The sequence below is a fragment of the Caenorhabditis briggsae genome (genome assembly GCF_000004555.2).
Source record: "Caenorhabditis briggsae complete genome, chrI, whole genome shotgun sequence".
Classification (NCBI taxonomy): domain Eukaryota; kingdom Metazoa; phylum Nematoda; class Chromadorea; order Rhabditida; family Rhabditidae; genus Caenorhabditis; species Caenorhabditis briggsae.
The window spans coordinates 10,190,130-10,216,610 of NC_013489.2; the positions used below are offsets into that span (position 1 = coordinate 10,190,130).

Below are 26,481 nucleotides of genomic sequence, written 5' to 3' on the forward strand. Positions count from 1 at the left end.
CAGCAGCCGACATCTCCCGGGCCCCGCGCGTCACTATTTATTTTGTGGGAAAGGGGGCGGAGCCTATGGGAAGAAAGGATGAAGAAAGCGGTGTCGTTCATGTTGGAGATAATATTCAGGTTCGCGGTCGACATTGTGTAAAATTTTCAAGAAATTTGTATTTCTAAATGTCATTGTTTTTTTTCAAGACTTAAACAAAGGATACCGTTTTAATTATTTTTCAGTAATTTATTTATTCAGAAGAAACAAAGAAAATGATATTTCGAGAAATTATAGAATGTGTATTAAACAGGGATCAAATAAAATTCCAACGGTTGCAGTTTAGATTCATACGAAAACGATGACAAGAGAGTTTAGGAATTCACAGGTACAGCGACTAGTGGGCGGTAAGAACTATGGCGGGTAGAATAGAAAAATGAGTAAAATTAAATTTTTTGATTTTCGAGAAGGAATATTCTTCACAATCAAGCACAGGAATTAGTTTTCTAGTATATGAACAGTGAAACGGGTAAATATTTGAAGTGGGTAGAAGTAACGACATGCCAAAAATTACATTTCTCTTTGATTCTAAAAAATTATCAAGAAGAATATTACAAGGTTTTGGTTTCAGCATACGGGATTTGAAAAAATGGACTTTAAAAGTTCCGGGAGAATACAAATATTCAGATTCCAACCACACTGGAAACATACGTCGGAGGTGGATCATCTTTGATCTGGTTACATGTGGCACAATCCGAAAATTCCATGGCTCTAGCCGCTGGATTCCAGGAAGCATGTCGCATTTTCCCCCGATTTTCTTCAATCATCACCATTTCTTTATTTGTTTGACACGTTCTAACAGTCAGCAATGGAATGTGGCTTCTTGGATCTCTTTCCTCCATATGATCAAATTCAGAATTCTTACATCTGCCCATCGGATCAAAACGTTTTCTATCTTCTATCAGTTTCCAGTTCGTTTCCACTCCATATCGATTTCTCGTTACTAATTCAAATCTATCGATTTCTTTTCTTTCGACCACATCGATTTTCTCTTCTTTCAAATTCCAATTCGACCAATAATCGGGTCCTTGTGCCATTAGATTTCTGATAACCGTTGCATTGTATTCATATTTACTCTGATACGGATTTTCAATGTAGACACAGAATCCAGCTACGTATTTAACTCCACCGGCCACATAGTAAGCCACCTGGATTCTGTTATCTCCAATCATTTGGAATTCAAAATGACTATCCGGAGGTCCTCCATGAATTGGAACAAACATTCCAGGCATCGAACCACATTGGAAATTCTTTCTTGGACAAGAAACGATACATGTTGACGGTGGAAAGAGCTCATAATCACAATTGATATCGTACAACTCTCCCAATAATTTTCTCATCTTCTTAACAACATCCTTATCCTTCTCCGTCTTTCCTCCTCGATTGTTTGTTGTTTGGATACAGTAGTCTTTCGTATAGATTCTCCATGGTGGAATCGCAGTGAAATCCCAAATTTTGAGTTTAGGTCCACACAAGTTTCCTTCGAGCCAATGAGGGACTCGTGGTGTTGAAGTTCGTTTTTTGAATTGTTTGGATTTGAAGTACCGTTGGACGTAGCGGAGAATGATTATTATCTGAAACAAGAAGAAGATAGAACATTTGAACTAATAAAATGAAAAATTAATAGCGTATTACATGATTTTGAAACAGTCAATTTTCGAAGTGGTCCACAGTTTTGGAAAATAACCTGAAGTACTTTGCTACGTAGTATTAGTTCAAACTACGTAGTATTAGTTCAGAAAAATCGGGGATGTGGAAGAGAACCGTTTGGTGCCCGTGGCCAAAAGTCCCACAGATAAAACTCCATTAACCTAAAGCTATTTTCAACATCTGAATTTCTTGTTAGCTTTTTTTTCCGCTTTCAAAAAGTTTAAAAACTCGGCGAAAAAGATTGAAAAACGAGAAAATAAATCCGGAAGATAAACATATTTTAGGTTACGCTAGTTGTCGTTGGAATCTTTAGTCACGGCCACCGGCGTTTCTCCTCCACAGTTGCATTTTTTGAACCAGAATAAAAACATTTTTATTTCTCTGTTTCAGAATTTTAAGAATGGCAGGTCAAAAACTCACCGCTATTACTATCAGAAAAGATTAGAAAATTCTAAAAATGACAATTTCTTGAAAAATGGCAACATGTAATAAGTTAAGCAAAAACTAAAGTAACCCCGGATGACTTTCAGGGTCAAAAATTTTTTAATATATTTTTAGCAGAACACGATCTCCCCATCTAATTGTAAGAGCTGCAAAATCATCTTGCTCAAAATATTTTTCCAGTTTCGATACATTTTCATATTCGAGACATTTGTAAACCAGTGATCCTCGCTTTTCTTATATCCAAAACTAAAAACTACAGTAATCCTAAATTAAACTAGGATAAAACTTACAATACAAAATACGAAAAAACACATTACAGCTGACCCAGCCATGGTAGACAAAAAGTCTTGGACATCATCGTCTCTTGGCCTGAAATACGGCCCACCCTGCATCTGAAATCAGACTCAGTTGGTTGGAAAACAAAAGAAACTATAACGAAAATGAAAGATAGGGAATTCAACCCATAGAACATTTAAAAAAGGAAGCGAAGTTGAGAACAAAAGATTTTTATGAAAAAAGAGAAAATGGCACAGAGAAATAAAGAAAGACTGAAAAAACAATTTTTGAGGTGAAAAACAACATCCTGAGAAAAATGAACCGTTAGTATAAGGCAGTGAGAATTGGAAAATTCTATAAAAATTGTATATAAGGAATTATAGCCAAATAAAAAAAGTTGAAAAAAAAAATCAAATTACCATACTTGTAACGGGCCCGGGCCGGAATTATACATATATGCAAATTACCGTATTTGCTCTAAAATAAGCCTACCCAAACCGTCAACTTTTAGCTTAATTATCTCGGTTCCTATGAGAAATATCAAAATTTTGTCAACTGACAAATTATTTATCACAATATCACCAGTATTTTATCAGTTGACACATTTTTGTTATCTCTTATAGGAAGATAATTGGGCTCAAGGTTGACGGTTCTTGTGGCCTTCTATTGGAGCAAATAAGGTACAGTAAACAAAACAAAAATTTTTTAAAATCCATCACAGCCATACATCTCGCGGGCCGGGCCGGGTTTTGAGGCAAAAATTTTTAAGTGTCATTTTTTGAGAGAAAACTGTTTTTGGGAACATTTTATCAAAAGTTTTTTGTTTTCAGGTTTGAGAAGGGTCATGGGATAAATTTCGTGCTTTAAAATTATTATTTAATTTTTCTGATAATTTTTGATAATTTTTCTCCAGCCCGGCGCGGCACGGCCCGGCCTGGCCCACGGGCGCGGCCGGGCCGGGCCGAGATCTAGCAAGTATGATCACAGCCATTTTTGACTGTTTTGAGCTGTGAGATAGGAAGGAGGCGGAGCATCATCTGGTTGACTGCAACTTTCGCATTTCGAGAATGTCAGATTTTTGGTAGCGGGATCCCATTCAGCATGTACAACTTCCCCTTTTCTTCTTTCAATCATAACAATCGATTTTTTGAATTGACACATTTTTACAGAAAACGTTTCCGATTGAACTTCAGGGCGGATCATTTCTGCATTAACCATTTCGATCTGTTGGAATTTCTTTTGATCTCCAAGATGTTTCCAATATTTGATCTCTCCGTACACACTTCTGGTCATCAGAATCTGATTATCACTCATCATCTTAATCGCCAGTGATTCTTCTCGAACATTCACAGTCGACCAGTACTCGATTCCATTCAGCAACTTTTTTATAATCGATTCCCGATAGTGAATTATTGATTGATAAGGATTCTCAATGTAAATACAAACTCCAGCGACATACTCGATTCCTCTGACTTTATAATATGTCACCTGAATCCTATAATCTCCAATCATTTGATATTCAAATGTTCTGGTCATTGAAACTTCGTCGTTTTTTGAAATAAAAACTTCTGGCCTTGCAGTCGAACACTTGAAATTTCTCATCGGAATCGAAATGACGCATGTCGAATCAGGAAGTGTTCGTGCATCTACAGTAATCCCGAAGACGTCAGTCAACACTTTTCTCATCATCAAAATCACCAATTTCTCCTTCTCCTTGACTTGTCCCGTACTGTTCACCCATGTCTTTTTTGCGTAGTGCTTTTGATAGATTTGAAATTTCGGATGCTCGAATTCTCTGTATCGTTGAAGATTTCCTAATTTCAGCCAGAATGGTAGTTGAGGAAATTTGTTTCTCGTTTGAAAGTGGAACGACTTGAGGTACATTTTGATATGTCGCACGATGGCGTAGATCTGAAAATTTGACTGTTTCATAGTTTTTATTTCAAGATTTTCTTTTTTTCAGTTTTCACTACTATGAAAGTTACTATTCTTCTGGTCAGAAAAATCGGAGCTGTGGCAGAGAATCACCGGTGGCCGTGGCCGAAGGTCCCACAACGTCAACTACAGTAACCTAAAACGGTTAAACTTTCCGGTTTTATTTTTTCGTTTTTTCACTTTTCATCAAAAAAGTCGGAAAATCCAAGTTTCTGATAGTGTGATAAATTGTTAAAACTTCCGGAAAACGCCAGTAAAATTGATTTTTCTTTGATTTTTTGCAAAATTTTTAGACCTTTTTAAGATATTCAGGTACTTGTGAAGATTCTTTTTCGATTTTTCAGAATTTTTTCGTCTCAAATTCGATGGAACGGTGTTTGATTACAGTAGGATAATGTAGATTACTGTAAAAGACTCATTTCCTTTTAATTATTTTTTTTTTCAAACAAAAAAGTTTTTATCTGCATTCTGACGTGATTGCGTTTGCGAAAAAACTACAGTACGAAATTAGGTTTCTACAGTAATCTACAGTAATCTAACACCGTTCCATCAAATTTCAGACGAAAAATTCTGAAAAACCTAAAAAAGGTCTGAAAATTTTGCAAAAAAATTAGCAAAAAATCATTTTTTTCTGGATTTATTTTTTGATTTTCGTGCAGTTTTCCCTCAATTTTATCACTATCACGGCCACCAGTTTTGCTCTTCCACAGCTTTTAGGTACCAGTATAATATGTCCTGTTCTTTTTTCTTCATTTTCAGCTTCCAAAATTTTAGAAGTTTTGAAAATTGCTATTCTATCAAAAACTCACCAAAATTATTATCAGAACGGCTAATAAAACTCCAAAAATGACAATTTCTTGATATATATTCGAATCGTCCGCAGAATTCCCTACATACATCTGAAATTTTTAGTATTTTATAAATTCAAAATTCGGTGAATAAAAATTAAAGGAAACGAAAGATGGAACGAAACCAATAATAATCAAATTGATTTAAATTAAAAAAAAAATTTAAAATCTTTATCAGGTACAGAGAAAATGTATAAAACAAAGATGAAATGAGTAGAAAGGTGCTGAAAATATCCAAAATTGTCTGGAAAGTGGAGGATGAGGGGAAAAAAGGTAATTCACGAGAAGAGCAGATGAGGATCGAAACCGGGAATGTGTGAAGATTAGTCTGAAATTTTTTTCTGTTTCAAGTTTTTCACAAATATAAGTATTTATACAATCTATTAATCCTTTATAAGTACTCAAACTTTATTTTTCTTATCGCAAAAAGTCCAGAACGATGTTTTTTGATTCAGACTACAGTGTTGAATTTTAAAACTTTTTTTTGAGAATATTTCGAATTGTAAAGACTTTGCTTGACTGAAAATAGAGAAACGAACACGAAAAAACCTACACAGAAAAAATTTAGATTTTTTTCTGTTTCAAGTTTTTCACAAATATAAGTATTTATACATTCTCCTCTCCACTGCGTGTCATGGAGAAATTGTTTTCTCTAGTCCTACGCTGAAATATAAGACTACAAACGAAAATTATGGATGATACAGATTTATTTATGATGGATATGGTGTGTAGAATGCAGTGGTGCTTCTAACAGAGAGAGATGTACTGTATGTGCGGGTATAATGACAAGGGGAAAGTAGTTATCCGGTGATAACTAAACAACGGGGACAGAAGAATTTTGGATGGCACAAGCTGAGAAACAAGCGATAAATTAGTAAGAACAAACAACGACATGAGAGAGAGAGAGAGAGAGAGAGAGAGAGACACTTGTTAATGAGAACGATAATATACTATGAAGCGGATAGGTTTGATAAATAACTAAGAAACGTTTCGGTACTACAATAACCTGTTAATACGATTCTAACAAATATTACAAGATAAGCAAGCAACTGAGTCAATTAGACTTCCTTCTCTAGCACTGGTGGTCCATCGTCCTCTTCGGCTTCCCCTGTCACTTCCTTCTCCTCTGGAACCTCGCTGAGTCCCTGGGCCATTGGATTGTCTTGGAGATATCTCATCAAGCCACCTCCCGATCTCCACCGTCATTTGGCTTTGATTTGCTCTAAAGTGAGTCCCTTGGCTTGAAGTTCGTTCGCCGATCCTCTTCTGAGCGCGTGATGAGTGGCGCTCACTCCTATCATTTCCAAACGTCTTCTGGCGATAGACGAAATAGTGTTTGCTGATAGCTTATCACCTTTTTGAAAACTCGGGAACAAGAACTCTGACGTAATTCCTGATAGTGAGACCCTAACTTTCCATCGCTTGATGAGACAATCCAGATCTCCTCCTTCTGGGCATTCCACGAAAGTGCTCCGTCCCAAACCGAGCTGATCGTTTTTGGCCGATCTGATTCGGACTTCTAGACGATTCTTAGAAAACTTGATATCTTCCCACTTCAGCTCTGCAGTTTCACTTGCTCTAAGGAGAGCGAAAAACGACAAAACCACTATGAGTGTATCTCGCTCCGATTTGGGATCATCCGAAAGTGCTTCAAAAAGTTTCTGGATACTCTCAAGTTCCACCATTTTTGGTTGTTGTCTGGTGGCTATCTCCTCTCTTCTCTTTGCTCTGATCATATCCGACACCATTTGACTTTCCAGAACCGAGAATGTCCCATTTGCCATTCGAAACGCGGAAGCGATCTTTGCCAGAGAACCGCTTCCTGTTGTCAAAAATCGATGAGCCAGGTAGAGAATCGTCGTTTTCTCGTCCAGAGGGAGATGGTTTGCGCTTAACCACTTCCTCCTCACATGATTCTCTCTGTCATACGCTTTTATTGTATTGATGGCTTTCGACTTTCTGCTGACGGTTCGTAGAACATGTGTGAGTTGATTGAAGTCCACTGGTCCTCCATACTCAGCTACTTCCTCCAGGAATTTCAATTTTCTTCCTTCTGAAATACGATGTAACTATTATACTATTCTCTCTCTTTATCACGTTCAGATTCTTGTGTCTCTACTCTACTCATTAGTTTGACTTTTCTGTTTGTGCTGTTGCATATCGTCGTGTGGGGACTGGGCGGGCGGGACGTAACACACACGTAGAATGGAGGCCCGATGGGCGGCGCTTCCCACTCTCTCCCCTCTTTCGTGTCGGGATCCCTGGAGCGCGCAAAGGTCTGTACCTTTAAACGCGATCAACAAAACAACAACAGAAATTGGCCTATTTAGAGAAAACCAGCTAATCCCAGAGAAAACAAACAAATCTATTAATCCTTTATAAGTACTCAAACTTTATTTTTCTTATCGCAAAAAGTCCAGAACGATGTTTTTTGATTCAGACTACAGTGTTGAATTTTAAAACTTTTTTTGAGAATATTTCGAATCTTAAAGACTTTGCTTGACTGAAAATAGAGAAACGAACACAAAAAAACCTACACAGAAAAAATTTAGATTTTTTTCTGTTTCAAAATTTTGTGAAATAACATGATTTATTTAAAATTTTAATCCTTTATAAACGTACTTATAAAATAATTTTTTTTCTTGCTGCAAGAAATCTAGGAGATTTTTTGTTTCAGAATGTGAAAACGAATTTCCAGATTTACATTTTTTTTTTGAAAATATGTTGGATCGTGATGATAAAATTTTTTGACTAAAAATAGAAAAATCCGAGAAAAACTGAATATAAAAAAACAGACAGTGCAGAAAACCCAATTTTCCAAATTCAGGTTTTTCCTGTTTCAAATTTTTCATAAATTTAATGATTTATTTAATTTATTAATCCTTTGTAGTTGTAATTTAAACGTTGTTCTTTTCTCATTAGAAGATTCAGAACTGCAATAACTTTTCGGTTTTCTTGATTGTTTCCAATTCCAAAAATCCACAAATTTATTTTAAGAAACTAGAATCCAAAAATCCAAAAAAAAATTCAAAAAAACCAAAAGTTGAGGGCGCAAGAAAAGTATATAAATTTTTTAGAACTGATTTTGAATGCATTTACAGTAACTAAGGGACGAAAATTTATGCATAAATTAACCCAAGTTACTGTAAACAGTCTAAAAGGCCACCCTATCCTTGTATTGTGAACTCCGTTATCTCAATTTCTATAAGAGTTATCAAAATTATGTAAACTATCAAAATGTTTGTCATAAAATTACCAACATTTTATCATCTGACAACTTCTCGTTATCTCTTATAGAACTTGTGATAATTGATTTCAAGTGAAAGTATAAGATGGCATCTTATTAGAGTAGGGCTCATAGACAGGTTTTTTCTTAATTCCTCAGATATGATCAACTTACAATTTATGATTTGTGAAAATGTGTCAATTCGATCAATTCCAAAAATTCATAGGACGGTGGCTCATCTTCCAATCCTCCATCCCTATCAAATCTTCCTCTAGAATTGTTGTTACACTCGCAACAACTCTGTGTTTTGAATTTTCCAATCTCCGAATCCCAATTAAAATGAGCCACTTTTCCAGTTGAATCCTTTCCAACCATCACCAAATCATTCCATTTCTCACAGAATTCCACTTTCAAAAACTTTGAAAAATCCAGTGTTGGTAGAGGTTTCGAACTATTCTTCGCCGTTGAATTCTCGATTGACAAAGTGGAAGAATCATAAAAACAATCTGCACATTTCACCAATTCCATTTGATTTTCCTGTCCATTAAATGCAAATTTATCAACCTCTCCAAACTCGTTTCGTGTCACAATAATCCATTCATTTCGATACGGACACCAAACTTTTCTCATTGATTTTTCTTTGAAATTTGCTGGATTTGGTCGATAGATACTACAATTTTCAAATGCTCGGACCACATCATCCTTGATAATTTTGAATGGATTGTACCAGTCGTCCATATAAATACAAATTCGAGCCATATACTTTGAGTCTTGATAATGGAACCAAGTGACTTGAACACTTTGAGAACACATTTCATAGGTGTATGTCCCCTCGGCACCATCCTTCGGTACAAAATCCACAAAATATTCACCATCAACACGGAAACTTTCCTTTGGAATCGCAATTGATACCACATCTCGAGGAACTACGAAATCTGGCTTCCGAATGAAATCCGGTCCGTATAAGGCCTGCATTGTGTCTTGTAAAACCCACATTCCCATTTCCGGAATTGGTACCATTCTTCTCAAAAATCTTCTGCATGTATTCGGTTTCTCACATTGCACGACTACATTTCCATTGAATTCGTATTGCCACGTATTCTCTGGATTCAGGTGTTCTATGAAACGGAACCTTGTGGGTTCTGTTGTCTCCTTTCTTTTCCTACGGTAGTATTTGGACATTACGATGCATGAGATCTGAAAAATTAAATTAGAAACTTTAAAAATATTTTTGGGCTTCCAATCCTATAAACACCCTAAAAGAAAGCTAAGCAACTTTTACCTTTGAAGCTCAAAGCTTGAGCTCAATTTATCTCGGTTTCCATAAATGATATGGAAAAGTTGTCAACTGACAAATTGTTTATCATAACATCAAAAGTTTTTCGTCACTTGACAACTTTTTCGTATCTTTAACAGGAACTGAGATAAATTGACTCAAATAAGTAGATACATCAAAAAATACCCATTCGATTCATCGTCGTTTTTATCTTCAGTCATTCCTGAAAAGTGAATTATCAAGAAAACGGAAAAATGTGGGTGTGATTCTCAGAAAAAAAGGAATGACAGCGGAAATTGTGGTTTTTTGGGAGGGGATGGAATTGTATGAGGAGGAGTAAAAGGAACTAGACATTACACTTTTAAATTTTTTCCCTGTTTCTGATGGTTTCGATAATATTCAGTAAGGAAGTATGGAACAGTGATGCCGATTTTTGTTTCATTTTCACTTTGCACGCTCCCCCAGAGAACAATTCCGAACTGCAAATTAATTTTTGATCTACAGAAAAAAGTTTGGCGCGATCACAATTGCAGGTCTAAAACCATAAATTCAGAATTTTTTATCTGATTTTGTGGAGTTCCAAGATGATTCAAATAATTCTTTAAAAATTAATTAGTGGTTATAGATTCATGTATGGTCCTTTTCCCGAAGAAAAAATGTCAAAAATGGTCATTTTTGAGATTTTTACAGAAAAAAAAATCTATCTCCTCTTTCAGTTTTTGACATTTCTAGGAGTTCTATAGCTCAAAAAAACCGCAATTATTTTCTCTACATTATCTGTAAATGAATTTTAATTCATCTTATAAAACTTTTTATAATCAAAAAACAACGCAAAAATGCGATTTTGTGCAATTTCATGAGGTTTTTGAATTATAAAAAAAGTTTTATCAGACGAATTAAAAATTCATCCATACAAAATGTAGAGAAAATAATTGCGGGTTTTTTTGAGCTATAGAACTCCAAGAAATGTCAAAAACTGAAAGAGGAGATAGATTTTTTCTGTAAAAAACTTTCAAAAATGACAATTTTTGACATTTTTTCTTCGGGAAAAGGACCATACATGAATCTATAACCACTAATTAATTTTTTAAGAATCATTTGAATCATCTTGGAACTCCACAAAATCAGATAAAAAATTCTGAAATTATGGTTTTAAACCTGCAATTGTGATCGTGCCAAACTTTTTTCTGTAGATCAAAAATTAATTTGCAGTTCGGAATTGTTCTCTGGGGGAGCGTGCTAATGACGATATTTTTTATGTTTCGGAAGATTCTAAGGATAACGAAAACTGTCGAAACCAAGAAAATCTCGAAATTTCACAAAACTATCTATTACTTAATGATTTTATAAGGGACAGATTCGAGGAGATTAAAATGCGAACATTTTATTTGAATCGGCATACTGAAATAAAACAGGAAAACCGGTAATCGAAGCTTTCTCGGTTAGTGAATCATCAAACTTTTTTTCAGGTTAATGTTCTTATGGAATATATACAGAATTTCAACGGAACTAAAATAATGAAACTATGGAAACACAATTTTTTATTTGAATTTTTTGGATCTTTGCGGAATATTTGGACAAAAATGTGCTTGGGACTTAATCAAAGCGAGCGACCTAGAAAAAATTATGAATGAAAAGCAACTTTAATAATAAGGAAGAGCGGAACACTCATATAGGTAAGACGACAGGAAACGTTTCTTGATTTTACTGATTTTTCACGTATTGTGTGTTTTTATCTTTGTAGGAGAAATTATCCGGAAAAAATGATAGATAGTTAATCTTCCGTGATTAAAATTGTAAAATAACGCTCTCTGTAGCAGAACATAACCCCAAAGTACCCCTCCGAATTAACATAAGGCTATGGCATTATATTGCAGTTTTTACGGTAAACCTGCCTACTGTACCGAATTTTCTTACTTGGAATATTTTTTCAGTTTCTAGTGGACCACCGATCAAATTGGATATCAAACTGATGTTGTGGATATTTATGTTGATTCGATTCGAGATACAGTTTTCTACGGTGGAACGTCTAAAAAATTGATGATGCCAGCGAAAATCTCAATGAAATAATATGTACCTATCCGACAAACTTCTGAATGCATATTTTTTTCAATTGTACTTTTTTACAACTTCAATAAAGTGCTAATTTAAATGTGTTATTTTTTAATACGAGTGAAGGGAAAGGAAAGAAGCGAACGCTCGCGCGGCAGCGCTTACGCCACCTTTCTGTAGCAATTCTGTCGACTTTCTATAAATGTTCATAAAGAAGTCGGCAGAACTACTGCAGAAAGTCGTCAGGAAACCCCGAGATTCTTTTGATTCAATCTACTTTTATACTGGTTCATCACTTCACTCTTCACTTTTTCTTGAAGGGTCACGTAAATTTAAATTTATTTTTCAAGTTTTTCAAAAGTTGACAGACGGACATTAGGACGGACAGACGCCTCTAGCGTTTTATATCAAGGCTGTGCAAAATGGCGGCCAGCCGCGGCCGGCCCCCACTTTTATGTGAAAGCCGTGAAAAGCCGCAGCTAGCCGAGGCCGGCCGCGTCTAGCCTTATAAAAACGCGTGAAGTGAAAATCTATTAGTTTTTGAAGAATTTCGTTTTTTTTGTGTCCCACTTTTCCAAAAAATCTACGTTTCTCATGAAACAATTATTTTAAAAAGCCGTGAAAAGCCGCACGGCTAGCCTGGGCCGGCTTCATCAAATGTTTTTTCGGAAGCCGCGGCCGGCCGTGGCACAGCCTTGTTTTATATATAAGGAATATTGAATTTTCCTTGGATACAAAATAAAAGGGACTTGGAGATGTTGAACTTGGTGGAGAGTTCTAAAAACTTGAGAAACAAAATGAAAATTTAAAAATATAAAATCACTGAAACTTTAAAAAATTGTTTTTCAGTCAGGAAAATATTATATTTTCCGCATACTTCATACTGGCCTAACTTGAATTACACAAAATAAAATTAAAATAATTAAACTGACCAATGACCTAAAATCGTTAGACAGATCGGACATGAAAAATTGGTAAATTTAAAGTAGAAGCATGATTTGAAAACTTCTAAATTTCAGATTTTTTTGGCAGAGAAATGCTTTGCAACTAAAAGATTCAGAGAAATTGAGTACATATAAAACATCATCTTTTCGATGTTTTCCTAATATTATGCCAATTATCTTTTGATAAATGTGAGAATAGCAAGGACACAAAAATTACAATGCACAATAAGGGGAATACTTTCTGATATTCCTGAAATACAAACTTTTTCTGTTTCAGTAGTTAGTAAAAAACCACGACATAAAGTTAGCCATATTATCCTTCTCGAGCAGTCAGAGAAAAATCTCCTTTTAGAAACAAAAACAGAAAAATGTTAGAATACAGTAAAATTCTTCCGAACTAAACAAAAAATATCTGAACCTGATTCTATGAAAATATTGCTCTTTCTAAAGGGTTTATCTAGTCTAAAATCAATCTTCTCTAATTAGTTTCTTGAATAAATTTTAAAGTGAGAAAGTCCTAATTGAGAACATAAAATATCTGGATAATATATGCCTAATTTTACACAAAAGAAAGGAAGCGGTGAGGTGGTGGCATCGTCTTTATACTATTGGATGTGCGCAAATCTATCTTCCGATGAGAGATAGACAGACGGAGAATAAGAAAGACGAGATGCACATGATGAGAGAGGTAACAAGGCAGGAGAGACAACAGAGAGGAGGGTACTCTTTAGAAGAAAGCAAATGGCTCATGACGTCGAGTATTCTGAGCATTCAGATAATGAAATAAGAGAAAAGAGCGTATCATGGGACGAACTAATGAACGTGACGTTTGAGGGGAGAAGAATACGAAGAAGGCGTCAAAGGAAATGGAGAAACAGGAGACGAAGACGAAATTTATGAGGGTCGTTTGAATTCACAGAAAATTCAAAAATAGCTGTGTTAGTTGGTAGTATTTTTAAAAAGGATGGGGTGAATCATAAAATAGAATACGGTGAAAGGACAAGAAAAATGAAAATTATATTCCAAAAATATGCTTCTTAAAACTTGACGACTTGCTCAAAAAACGCTGCAAACTTGAAAGGAATTTTGAAACTACCGTGTTTGTTCTAATAGGAACACATCCAAATCATTAGCTTTGAGCTTAATTATCTCGATTCCTTTAACAGATATCAACAAGTTGTTAACTGATAAATTACTTAACAAAATCTCACCAATTTTTTATTGGTTGGCAGATTTTTTGATATCTCATAGGAACTGAAATAATTATGCTCAAAGTTGACGGATTGGGGGAGCTTCTTGAACAAATGGAGCAAATTCGGTTAGTGTATTTCTTTTGAAGTTTTTTAATATATTTTCAGTGAATCTATACGATCATCAGAAATTCCTTATTGAAACAATAATTTTCATCGTTTTCTTCTTTCTTTTTATGCAAATGTTCGTTCTTCATTTTACTTATTTACTAGCACTTTCGTAAGTTCGGTGCCGTTGGTTTTTGTGCTCTTTTCTCTCATTTCGTCATCTGAATTTTCTTTCTACGTCACAACTTCATTCATTTTTAGATTTCCTCTAACAAGAAACACTTTTTCTCTCTTTCTGTTGTCTCTTCTAACTTGTTTTCTCTCTCATGATGTGCATCTCGGCTTTCTCATACTCTCTATCTCTATTTCTAGATTTCTTGGGACACATAATATATCTGCGCACTTCAAATAGTGTAAAGATTTAACAATGGCATCACTTCATTTTTTGAGTAGAATTAAGTGGAGTAGCGGTACATAGAAATTTTTTACAGTTACCTTTTTTTTAAAGCAACCGAGGTCAAAGTGCACGGAGAGGGTGGTCTTTTATTGGAGAAAATACGACGACACATGAATCGCTGTTTCGAAAACCGCATATATTAAAATTATTCCGTTTTTTCGGTAATCAACGGTGAAATTCTGAAATAAACTTGGCAACATAACACAGTTTTTGAATCACAATATTTATTAGAAAAAAAGAAAAGTAGATCAATTATTACTGTATTTCTGTTATGAAGTCCAACTGATGCTGCACAAACTCTGAGTAGATCTGATCCTTTCCAATGATGTCCTCCAGATGTCCTTGAATTATGCTGGGCAACGACTTGAATAATTCCATGTCATCATGGGTTTCGATCTTTGACTCGAGAACTCTCATCGTGACGTGGTATGCTGATGGAAAAAGCTCCTTGAATTCCACTTCGTATTTGTATGAACAGTGGACATACTGACAGATGTCCATTGTGAAAAGGGTGATTTCATTCTTGAATGATTGCTCCTCTTCGATGTACAATCCATTTGGTCCGACTTCTGGGAATTCTACATCGGCTCCGATCTCGTGCTTCAACCACCATGGCAAAGTGTGTCTGAGAATTTCGAGAAGATAGTTCACTTTTCCAATGTAGTGCATTTCGGACTTCAGGTGGTTGTACGCCTTTGTGTACCAAGATGGGACTGTCAGACGCGAGAAGGTACCACGGTCTCTAATCATCAGCTCGAAGTACTGCCGGACGTCGTCTCTGAGGAACGAAGCATACTCTTGAACCCGCTTCTCACATCTTCCAACTTCATCGTCTGAGTAAATCTTTGGTGGGTACTCTCCATTTTCATCACGGTCCACAACAAATGGAAGCATTTTATAGAGAATATTACGGAAAGTAGAGAATATGACGGTAGTCAAGAAGACTGGTGACTAATTTCTGTTCTGGGGTTTCTTATATAGACTTTTGTTAAGTCCCGCCCACATGTCTGTTTTTGTGGGAATCCAGGTGGGGTTGCAGGGGAAGATCTGAAGACGGTCAATACAGAACTGAAGGCGGCTATATGCATATTGTGACGAGACAGTAAACCATTGAGTGACAAGGTGAAGAAGAAAAAACAGTCTCATCATGAAACTCTCATGTCTTGAAAATGAGGTTTCAGAATGCGATGGATAAGATAGAGTTGCAGAAAGCGGAGCGACCAGCCAGAAAACAAACTAGATTTAATCGCGCCGAAGGCGCACCAGCCAGATGTGAAAGATGTTTAAAAAGGGTTTTTTATCCAGAATTTTTTTATCCTTTAAAGGGGGTTTTCAGGATATCCAAACCTACTGTCATTAATATTTACAAAAACCTATTTTTCAGTTGATTTTCGGCCACTTTGACCATTTTCAGGAGTCTCGAGCTCGGCTGTCAGGTTTTCGATCACTTTGAAAGTTTTGGAGAATGTTAAACAGACCTTGAACAGTAAACTTGCATTCGGAAACATTTTTGGATAGTTCCTTTTATTTTGGATTTCTGTAAGACACCCCTTATATGCCGGTTTTTGTACTGAAACGTGGAAAAACAGGTTTCTTCCAGAAATCGAAAACAAAAGGAATTTTCAAAAAATCCTGTGATTCCAAGCTTCAGAGTCCTGAAAATTGTCACAATCAACTGAAAAAAACGGGTTTTCTGAGAAAGTTTATGAAAAAAAACAAAAAGTGTACTGATTAGCCAGACGTTTTGTCTGTTGATCCCTTTCGCCACGTAGAGGCTCAGCACATGAAAGGGTCCCCCCGCCCTGGTCTCCGAGGACCATTGTTGGATAATTTCCGAAGTTCCTTTCCCTTTGTAAGGAGCCTTACATACGCTTTTTATTGATATTCGTTCAATTCTTTCAATCTTTGATTGAATCTATTGCAAAAGGGGGACGTTCAGTGGAAATGATTCTACCTAGCCATGAACCCCAAAACATGGCGACCCGTAGGGTCTTCTAGTACTTTTTTCGCAATCGATCAATCAAAAGATCAAAAGAAATGAACCCAAAAAAGCTAAGTGTATGCAAAGAGCTTCTTACCAGAGAGAAGGGCTTGTGAAAATTATTCAATTCAACAATAAAATTCAAACAGTGGGATTTCACAGAGAACGTTTTTTTTCAATACGTTGAATATTTTTTTCAGCGTGGACAGAAGGAGATGACGTGACCTTCTAATTTTTGATTTATTAATTTATTGCGTTACGCAAATAAGAAATTGAAAAATGTTTGATAAACTCGAAAATTAATTATAATTTGACGTGACCTTTCGATAAAGTGAGGAGCGGAGCGACGAACAGTAAAGTAATTAGATCAAGTCGCGCCGAATGCCCACCAGCCAGCTGTTTGAAATGACAGAGGAACAGCAAACAGGCTCGTGTAAAAGTATTAACCGTAAACTCTTCAATAGAACGCCTCAAACCGTTTATCCCATATATCTCGTTTTCTGTAAAATAAATCAAAAAGGTGTCAACTGATAAATTGTTAATTGTATTTTATTTCATATTTAAGAAAAAGTGAGGAGCGGATCAGCTAACCGGTAAAAACTATATTAAATCGCGCCAAAGGCGCACCAGCTTGCTGGTTTAAAAGATTTAGTCAGTTGACTACTTTTTGATATCTTTCGTAGAAACTGAGATAAACTGGCTCAAAGTTGAAAGTTATGGGTGTAAATAACTCTTACAAGTTTTTAATAGACTAGAATTACGGCAGCGAGTTTCGCAACAAATGTGGAACTGTAAAAAAATGTAGCTAAAACCTAGAAATTCAACAAAAAATCCCTTTGGTACAAGTATGTAGTTTCGTCACATGAATACTGTATAAAACAGGCATTTTTGTTCTCTAAACTTTCATTTTCGATCTTCCTTGTTTATGTTTCAGTAATTTGTGAAAATTTGCAAATTAATTTGTATTTTGATGGGTGAACCGACTATCTCGACCGACTATCTCGTTTCTCTGAACATTTACGAAAAATTTGTCAATTACAAAATTGAATCGCTGTTTTTGTTGAGTATACTCCGAAATTTTCAGACAAATCAAAAAATTCTGGACTATTTTTGGAGACTAAAAACTCATTGAATCGAGATGCCTAATGAAAAGTCATTTTAGAATGAAAATTTGGAACAGCAAAATTTTATTGATTCCCGATAAAACAAAAACGAAGCAGAATTGATATGGATAAAACCAGAATGCACATAAAACTATTAATACCAATTATTAAATCAAAAATGAATTGTATTGTTGCACGAGTTGCTCCATGGATAGTCGACGGTAGATTTTGATTTGAGAAAGTTTTTCGGACCTGAACATAATTTGAAAAACTGAAATTTTCTGAATTTCAAAACTACCTGACAGCGCATCCAAAACAAAATGTTTCCCCATTTTTATCCATTGGAATCAAGTTAAAAACGACGACTTTGCACTTAATACATCGTTCGACGGCGTAGATTACAGAACTTTCAGATGCACCGACAACACAGGTAAAATGCGAACGGATCCGTTACGGACGCTCAGCGTTTGCGCGCGGTTGAAATAGGAACCGCATACGGACCGCACGCGACCCGTTTTCAGAAAACCACAGCACATTATTCCGTATTCCTCCGTATTCTGTCCGTTCGCGAACTCCGTATCCGATCCGCTTGCGAATGATGGACAAACGGAAATAATATGTATTTTGCTGTTCTAGCGCACCTTTTCGCCCATCCTCAATTTTCTCATTTTTAAGTTATTTTAAGGCTTATTTTTAACATAAACAAGTCTTACCTCTTCAAAAATGTGTCATTTTCAACAATTTTCAAAAATGGTAAAAAGGTCGAAATGCGCTACCTTGAAAATGTGGTCGAAATCCAGTGGTCGAGATGGTCGAAAAAGTGCGCTAGAATGGTGAAAAAAAAGCTAAATAAATGATGAAGCTAGAGAAAGATCTCCTTGCTTTAATCGAAGTATTGGAAATCAAGAATTGTAGAGGTATCTTCATGCGAGACACTTTACCACCACAATGGATACAACCACGAGAAGTAGGAATTATGAATTCAGTAACAAAAGCAAAAGATACTATGTGAGGTAGAATACACGTTTTATTTATGGTTCTGAGATCACTATCGACAAGTACAACCCAGCAAGACGAAGATTACTGTTAGTGAACAGTGGAATTCAAAACAATTTGAAGATTTTCTAAATTCTTGTTCAATGTATCGACGTATTCCTTCAGTTGAACTGTGGGACTATAGCATAATTTCCGCTTCTTAAAGCCAAGTTCTATTCCTTTTAAAACGTCTTTTGTGGGATCGAGTTGTTCTTGAGCCAGTTCGAGCTTACGAGACAAATCCCACTTATCCAAATTCTGTTTGGCTATCTTCAACCATGAGTTGTCGTCCAATTTATTTTTCACTGCTTTGAACTCTTCTTTCCATCTTGAGTGTGGAAAAGTTGTAAACAGTTGGGCTTTGATGTCATCATGAACTGTAATCTCATTTTCCGGTGCGAAGTCAACAATCGCAATGTTATTGGTCCCTTTCCAGATCCCTGAAATTAATAAATCAATAATATTCAGGTTTTCAGACTTTGAAACAAACCGCAGTTTTGTAGATGAAGGTCAGCAATAAATAATAACACCCGCAGCAAAACCAGCTGCACGGCTAAATCAGCGGTAAGACCATTCTCTTGGATAACGTGCTCCATGAGTTTAAAATTGTCGTCCCATTTTGTAGCAATGTACCTACAAATGCATAGGTATGTAAGTCACTTTCTATACTACATATATTGCTACTTGTTACTAATATGTATATATCCTTACACGCTTGTTTTTGTTCCAGTAGTGATGATGGGTGGAACAATGTGGCATGTTGGTCCGAAGGCGATCAGCTCCAACAGCTTGTAGCAATATAGTTCGTTGATGTCCGGAGGCTGGCCCGAGCTTGTGCCTTTTGGTCCAAAAAACATCTGAACATTACAGATCAATCTTGATTTCGATAAAAATAAAATAGGAAAAAACAAAAACGGATCTTGAATGAATGAATCGAAAACATACTTGATGTAGAACTTCGAAACGAAGTCTTCACCATGGATCCGAACAAATGCCAGTGTATTAGTAGATCTGCCTCCTAATTCGAGATCTTTGTCTTCGAAGTTGCAAATAAACTCGGATTCTTGGTTTCCTCTCTTCAGATCATGAAGACGGTGGAAGTATTGTTCTGCCGCATCACGAATCAAATTGATGTCCCCATCGGTCCAAGAGGCGACTTTAGAATGTTTTTGTTTTCGATAGTCGTCGAATTGAAGGTAGACATCGAAGAATCCACATTTCATCAGAAGTTCGTGATGTCTCGGCTGAAAAAATACCATAAACCTGTAATAGAAGCCCCCCCCCCACACTGACAAGTTTGAGCTCAAATATCCCAATTGGCTCAAAGTTATAAGTTAGGGAGACCTTCTGTTAGAGATTTTACGGTAGTTTCGTTTATATAATTATTGTTCGCACCCTTTAACAAGAGCGGAACTCTATGGTCCTACATCACACGTTTCTCTCGGCTCATTTTCTCTCCAAGCTGACGTTGGAATTTTTTAAAGATATTTTGGTGCCGACCTAGAATTATGAACATATGTATTTTTCTAGCAATTCGGCCTACTGCAGATTTATAAAACATTTGATGAATAGCTCCACTATAACTGGTACATGTGGCCTTCTTCCGTTCCTGTTCCTTTGCATTCATTGATACTGTAGCCATCGGGATGATAAATCCTTTGCCAGCCTGATTAACTTCATGCAAAAAGTCTCCTGTTGGAACTGCTGATCTAGCAAGTCCATTCGGAATAAACTTAGTTTTTTTGGTACAATAATTCGCTTCCGCCAATGAATCGATTTGGTTTCTATGCAACTGCTGGATGTTCTCACAAATGATCCTTCTGATGTTGAAATCGTTGGATAGTAGATCTTCCCATATTTTTTTCAGCAAATAATTACTTTCTGTTCTATTCATCGATGGAGTGTATTCACAAAGAGCAATAGCCTTTTCAGATGGATCCACACGAGCAAGAGCAATATTCGGAAGATTGTATTTGTATCCATCAAGAGCCAGAAGAAGATTTCCGTTCTCTTTGTTGTAGATCAAATCATTTGTGATTGATTCACTAGCATCTATCCAAACACTAGAAACTCGTGTGAAATAGTCTGGAAATTTAAAGAATCCGGATTTTTTTCAAATTATTTTTCAGTGTAAAGATCGTTACCATTGATTCTGAATGGTAGTGTCTCTCGATGCATGAACGCAATATGGACAAGAGGAAATACGGTAGATTAAAAATCGAGTGAATTATTTACAAGTATACATTTATTTACATCTTTACAATTTACAAAATTTACATGAAACTATATGTACAATTTAAAACGTAAAGGATTCAATTGAGATCAATTTTGAAAATACCAGAAATTGAAATACATGTGCAAACTTAAAAAATCAAAAAAATATATTACAGAAAAAAAATTTACAATATTTACAACTGATCGAGCTGGATATTAAAAATATTTTCTGATCGAGATTTCGATGAAATGATAAATCGAGGAAAAAAGACGACAAAATGAAGAGAGCATCGCTTTGAAACTATCCCCAAATTGCCAATTCTTCTCTTCGGATTTTTGTTTTTCTTTCTTTTCTTCTTCGCTCATTGGTGGTTCCTCGATTTGATTGCTTTGATTGTTAGCGTTATTATCATTGTTGTTGTTATTGTTGTTTTGGTTATTACCATCCAGTGGAATATCATAGAAGGCATCGTCCAAAAATTGACTGTTGACTGTAATCTGATGTGTTGGAAATTCTGGAACTGGATCCAGCTGCCCTGGCTCATTCTCTGTTGTGTTCTCCTTCTCTTTCGTTTTCTCTTCAATGAATTGACTACAGCGGTCCAATCCATCTCTCTGGAAATACTTTTTTAAAATTATCGCAAAAATAATAACTCACAATCTTCAGACAAATCTTGATGGCCATTTTCACCAATGCCCAGTTTATGATACTTTTTGAAAGCGTCCAGAAAATGTACAGTAATACTGGATATGCCAATTGAAGTTTGTTGTTTCGAATATATCGAAAAATCTTTTCCAGTGTTCCCAGATTGTCATTCTTCTGAATTAAAAGCTGCTTGCAACTTGGCTCAATTGGAGTAGTGCTGCTCAGACAGTCAACTAGGTTGTCTCCACATTTTTCTGCGTCTCCATTGAGTTTGCAGTGCTCATAGATGTAGTTACAAGAGCTCACTTCTCCTGTAAAATTGGAATAAATCGGTTTCATATCTCTATTAATTTTACTTTTAACAGGGAAACAAGTAAAGTATGTGTCTTCGGCGAAGCTGTGAAGAAGATACAAGCGATCGTCTTGATACTCAAATGGTTGCATATAGATGATACCAGTTGCATTGATGTAGGTCATTTTGTAGTCTGAAATTTACTTAGAATTGAAAGTTGCCGTTATTTGTAGGAAAACCTAAAGAGAGTGGAGGAATGCGAGGAAGATAAGCTTCAACCATTTCATGATACAGTCTGCATGTCGATCGGACTGCGCTCATGTTGGTACTTTTCTGAAAGACAGAGGTAAAGTCAAAGATTCGATCAGTGCCTTTCTGGTGTTCTAGACGACATAAACAAATGAACTTGCCTTCAAAGCCAACCCAAACGTTTTGTTGCAATTGGCTTGTTTGGAGTCTTCATGACAATCTGCACTTTTTGCCCAAGCATGATTGATGTCTACTGTAAATTACGAAACAATTATTTTCTCATTGCTCACTCCACGCACAAGCAACAGACACTCCACAGAGATATTCGACTAGAAATCTGTCCAACTCCCTCCAACACTTTTTCGAACTGAATCCTCCGTGCCACATTTGAATTGGGATGTTTATTTTACTGGTTCTAATCACTTCATCCCCATTTGACTTCTCCATACAAGGGCAGTAGGAAGATGCAAGAGACGGCATCCGGAGAATCAAATCGTTTGAGACTTTTGGAATTTCGTTAGTTTTGAAAAGAAGGCTGTGTAGATCACAATTGTCATTTTTCTGACTTTTCTTCTTTTTCACTAGATTCAAAGTTTCATCAAGGAAGTTTTGATGCCATTCAAGTCCAGTGATTACTTCGAATTTCGTGATATTTGGCATGTACTTGTTGCAGAATTCAGTATGGTTGTAGATGGGTCCGTTCTGAAAGAAGTCTTTATTTATGAAATAATAAAAATTGGTTTATCAAGCTTCTGAATTACAGGGTGGCGCTCAATTACCCGGACCTCTAAAAATGGGTATATCTTTAGACATGAGTATCTTGGAAGCACGAAATTAGGAAGCAAAGCTACTGAAGTTTCCAAAGTGATTCCTCAAGTATAATTATTGTTATGCTTGTTCAAAGATGGATGGTGTAATGTGTACATCGTTGTCATTAGATGAAACAACTTTGACAGGCGATAATTTAGCTCAAAGTTGATCAAATAACAGAAAATTTGGCCAGTATACTGATAAATTATATAAACTTTAGAATTCCAAAATTGAGCCCAGTAAAACGCTTCATTCAAATTTTATGATAGTACAAACTTCAGTTCGGGTTTTTATGCTCTGGAAAAGTCTTGTTTCACTACCGTACCTGGATACAAATCTGGAAAGAATCTCTGCATCCAGCATGATTTTTCCCAGTAACCAAACATTTCTCGTATTTCGGAAAACACAGTTTACTCTTTGTGAACTCTTGCCAACACAATTTCCGGATATCATTCTTGAAACAGGCAACTACTGAAACTAGAATTCTGATCAACAATTTCTTCATTTTGAACTTACCTAAAACTACAATGATCAGTATTAAATTTGACCTCATTCTCCAACAGATTAATTGCAAAATAAAAATATGATATCACAGAGATTGCCTTGTGATCAGATTCAACCATTTTTAAGGAGAAACTGGGCGGTCGGAAAGTCCCGAGTGATATAGAAGAAGTACCCAGATAAGATGAGTAAGAGAGAAATGGAAAGATCATTATTTTATCATTTTCTCTAATTCTCATCTTAAGAAAACTAAAAGTTGTTGTTTTCTGATAAAACGAAGACCCCATGATGAATGATTGAACGCAACGATATTCATATCTGGAACATGATTTTTCGTGATTCTTGATTTGAAGCCCCAGCTGACTTTTCTTATGAAATACACATGATATCCGTCTTCGTTTTTTAGTATCTGTAGAAATATTTCACCGTATTGCTGCTAATAACCTTGAAACGAATTTCGTTTGGATTTCCTCATGTTGTATTTGTTCTTGTTTATTATAGAACGTCATCTTTAGAATACATGGGGAAAGTATTGAGGAGGCATGATAATGAACCGGAAGCAAACCATGGGCAAAGTATATCAAGAAAAGAAAACATGAAGAACCTATATTTATGAAAGTTCGGGATCTTGGAAGGAGAAAGAGCAGTCGGCAAAGAGCAATCTTCGTTTTGTTTAAAACTGTAAAAAATTAATTAGAGTAATATTTCATGTCAGAAGCTGGAAGAACACCGTTTTGGAACTCCACAATTCTCTTTGAGCTCAATTATCTATTTTTCTGTAATTTTTTTAATCCATTCCATAAATGTGTTGATGATACAATGAAGAACGTTTTAGCAGTTGACAGGTACCGTAAAACCTGTAGGTGGGATGAGAACTCGGAAAATGAGAACTGCTACAAATGAGAGCTCGCAAATGAGAACTCAGTTTTTCCGCTCTAATTTCTTGCTCAAGATCCAACTTTTTTAGAAAAATAGTTTCGAAATGGTCTCGTTCTTCACAATACTTCAAGATTTTCCAAAAAAAAAATCCGGTTTTAACACATATCATACGAGTTTTTATTTGTAATCATGTCGTGACGGCATATTGGGTGGTGAGCCCCTAACCGTACGGATGAGCAAGAGAGCATAAATTTATCTAGTTTCAAATGAGAACAACATTAAGCCGTTTAATTTTAACTAATTTATTAAACACAAAAGAGTTATCGGCTGACTCCCGAATGGAGCTTTATCTTCTTCCGAGTTGTCCTCGTGGTCCATCCGTATCCATCCTTGTCCCTCGGTGGTCGAGCTGCCGTTGAGTCGTTCTTCGTAGACTTGAGCCGATTGGAATGGAACGAATGTAGACATCTATTTTCGAAGCTATTTTTCTGAAATTTTTAATCAAAATATTCGGTGTAAAATTGTTGTAAATCCATGAAAATCTACTGATTTCCCCAGAATTGAGCAAGTTTATTGAGCAAGAAGTTGTGTTCCTACAAATTTATGAGAAATTGCCTAACTTCCAGAATAATGTTTAATTTCAAACAAATCGTTTTGACGGGGTCCTTCTATTACAGGGGTACTTGTATTTGAGGGGGCGTTGGACTCCTATAGTGGTGTGTGGTATGTAGTCATGGACTACCGAGCGCTTCATGTCTATGGGCTTTCTAGCTCCGGTGTCCCGGGCCTTCTAGCTTATAGGGAACCTGTAGGGTTGAGAATCGAATTCTTCAAAATTTTGCTCAAACTCACTAAAACTTCAGGAAATTCTGCAAAACGGTTTTTTTGGCCTATCTATGTACTGCCTACATAAAGTTAAGCACAAATATTCAAGACTGAAATTTTTTGAAAATTTCGTTTTTTTCGTATATCACTTAAATTTTGATCCTGCGGACTGCTGGAAATGGGTCATAGTAATTTTCTTTTGAATACAAGGTTCTTAATTTATGCAAAAAATCCCGGAAAATTCTAGAACATTCTAGAAAATTTCAGAAAATTCTAGAACATTCTAGAAAATTCCAAAACGTTCCAGAACATTCTAGAAAATTCCAGGAAATTCCAGAAAGTTTCAGAAATTTTCAGAAAATTCTAGAGCATTCTAAAAATTTCGAAAACATTCTACAATATTCTAGAAAGTTCTATAAAACTACAGAAAATTTCAGAAAATTCTAGAAATTCTCAGAAAATTCTAGAAATTCTCAGAACATTCTAAAAAATTCCAGAAAATTCGATAAATTTCCAGAAAATCAAAAACATTCTAGAAAGATAACAAAAAAATCAGTAAATTCTAGGAAATTCCAGAAAATTCTCGGAAATCCCAGAACATTCCATAGGTTTCTAGAAACTTCCAGAAACTTCCAGAAAGTTCCAGAACAATCTAGAAAATTCCAGGAAATTCCAGAAAATTCCAGAACATTCTAGAAAATTCCAGAAAATTTCAGAAAGTTCCAGAACATTCTAGAAAATTCCAGGAAATTCCAGAAAGTTTCGGAAATTTTCAGAAAATTCTAGAGCATTCTAAAAATTTCGAAAACATTCTACAATATTCTAGAAAGTTCTATAAAACTACAGAAAATTTCAGAAAATTCTAGAAATTCTCAGAACATTCTAGAAAATTCCAGAAAACTTTAGGAAATTCCAGAAAATTCGATAAATTTCCAGAAAATCAAAAACATTCTAGAAAGATAACGAAAAAATCAGTAAATTCTCGGAAATCCCAGAACATTCCATAGATTTCTAGAAACTTCCAGAAACTTCCAGAAAGTTCCAGAACAATCTAGAAAATTCCAGGAAATTCCAGAAAATTCCAGAACATTCTAGAAAATTCCAGAACATTTCAGAAAGTTCCAGAACATTCTAGAAAATTCCAGGAAATTCCAGAAAGTTCCAGAACATTCTAGAAAATTCCAGCAAATTCCAGAAAATTCCAGAACATTCTAGAAAATTCCAGCAAATTCCAGAAAATTCCAGAACATTCTAGAAACTTCCAGAAAGTTCCAGAACAATCTAGAAAATTCCAGGAAATTCCAGAAAATTCCAGAACATTTTAGGAAATTCCAGAAAATTTCAGAAAGTTCCAGAACATTTTAGAACATTTTAGAATTTCCAGGATATTCCGATTTTTTTGAATGCTCAACGTAAGCCCCTGTTGAAGTTGAAAAAAGGGCACATAATTCGGAGGGTACAAAAATTCGGGGGTACAAGAGGGTACAAAGCAATTTAAGGG

The 26,481-nt window shown here is 35.7% G+C and overlaps 6 protein-coding genes across 6 annotated transcripts; all 6 read right to left on the reverse strand.

The window, feature by feature from the left end:
- Positions 1 to 662: 662 nt before the first annotated feature.
- CBG12747 lies at positions 663 to 5,243 on the reverse strand (the record flags this gene model as incomplete). Its single annotated transcript, XM_002640186.2, has 4 exons — positions 663 to 1,613; positions 2,424 to 2,502; positions 3,395 to 4,320; positions 5,154 to 5,243. 4 exons carry the CDS (start codon positions 5,241 to 5,243, stop codon positions 663 to 665), a joined length of 2,046 nt encoding a protein of 681 aa, XP_002640232.2.
- A 1,007-nt stretch (positions 5,244 to 6,250) lies between these two features.
- Positions 6,251 to 6,370, reverse strand: CBG12749 (the record flags this gene model as incomplete). The annotated part of the gene is made up of 1 exon (XM_002640188.2): positions 6,251 to 6,370. The coding sequence occupies one exon, from the start codon at positions 6,368 to 6,370 to the stop codon at positions 6,251 to 6,253; it is 120 nt and encodes a 39-aa protein (XP_002640234.2).
- A 2,225-nt stretch (positions 6,371 to 8,595) lies between these two features.
- CBG25369 lies at positions 8,596 to 9,600 on the reverse strand (the record flags this gene model as incomplete). The annotated part of the gene is made up of 1 exon (XM_045241047.1): positions 8,596 to 9,600. One exon carries the CDS (start codon positions 9,598 to 9,600, stop codon positions 8,596 to 8,598), a length of 1,005 nt encoding a protein of 334 aa, XP_045099324.1.
- Positions 9,601 to 14,700: 5,100 nt separating this feature from the next.
- On the reverse strand, positions 14,701 to 15,339 carry CBG12751 (the record flags this gene model as incomplete). The annotated part of the gene is made up of 1 exon (XM_002640189.1): positions 14,701 to 15,339. One exon carries the CDS (start codon positions 15,337 to 15,339, stop codon positions 14,701 to 14,703), a length of 639 nt encoding a protein of 212 aa, XP_002640235.1.
- A 3,276-nt stretch (positions 15,340 to 18,615) lies between these two features.
- CBG12752 lies at positions 18,616 to 20,742 on the reverse strand (the record flags this gene model as incomplete). The annotated part of the gene is made up of 5 exons (XM_045241055.1): positions 18,616 to 19,004; positions 19,055 to 19,197; positions 19,276 to 19,808; positions 20,108 to 20,649; positions 20,709 to 20,742. 5 exons carry the CDS (start codon positions 20,740 to 20,742, stop codon positions 18,616 to 18,618), a joined length of 1,641 nt encoding a protein of 546 aa, XP_045094961.1.
- Positions 20,743 to 20,994: 252 nt separating this feature from the next.
- CBG12753 lies at positions 20,995 to 24,623 on the reverse strand (the record flags this gene model as incomplete). The annotated part of the gene is made up of 8 exons (XM_002640191.1): positions 20,995 to 21,393; positions 21,437 to 21,735; positions 21,781 to 21,909; positions 22,256 to 22,667; positions 23,101 to 23,246; positions 23,302 to 23,594; positions 23,703 to 23,955; positions 24,488 to 24,623. The coding sequence occupies 8 exons, from the start codon at positions 24,621 to 24,623 to the stop codon at positions 20,995 to 20,997; spliced, it is 2,067 nt and encodes a 688-aa protein (XP_002640237.1).
- Positions 24,624 to 26,481: the final 1,858 nt, after the last annotated feature.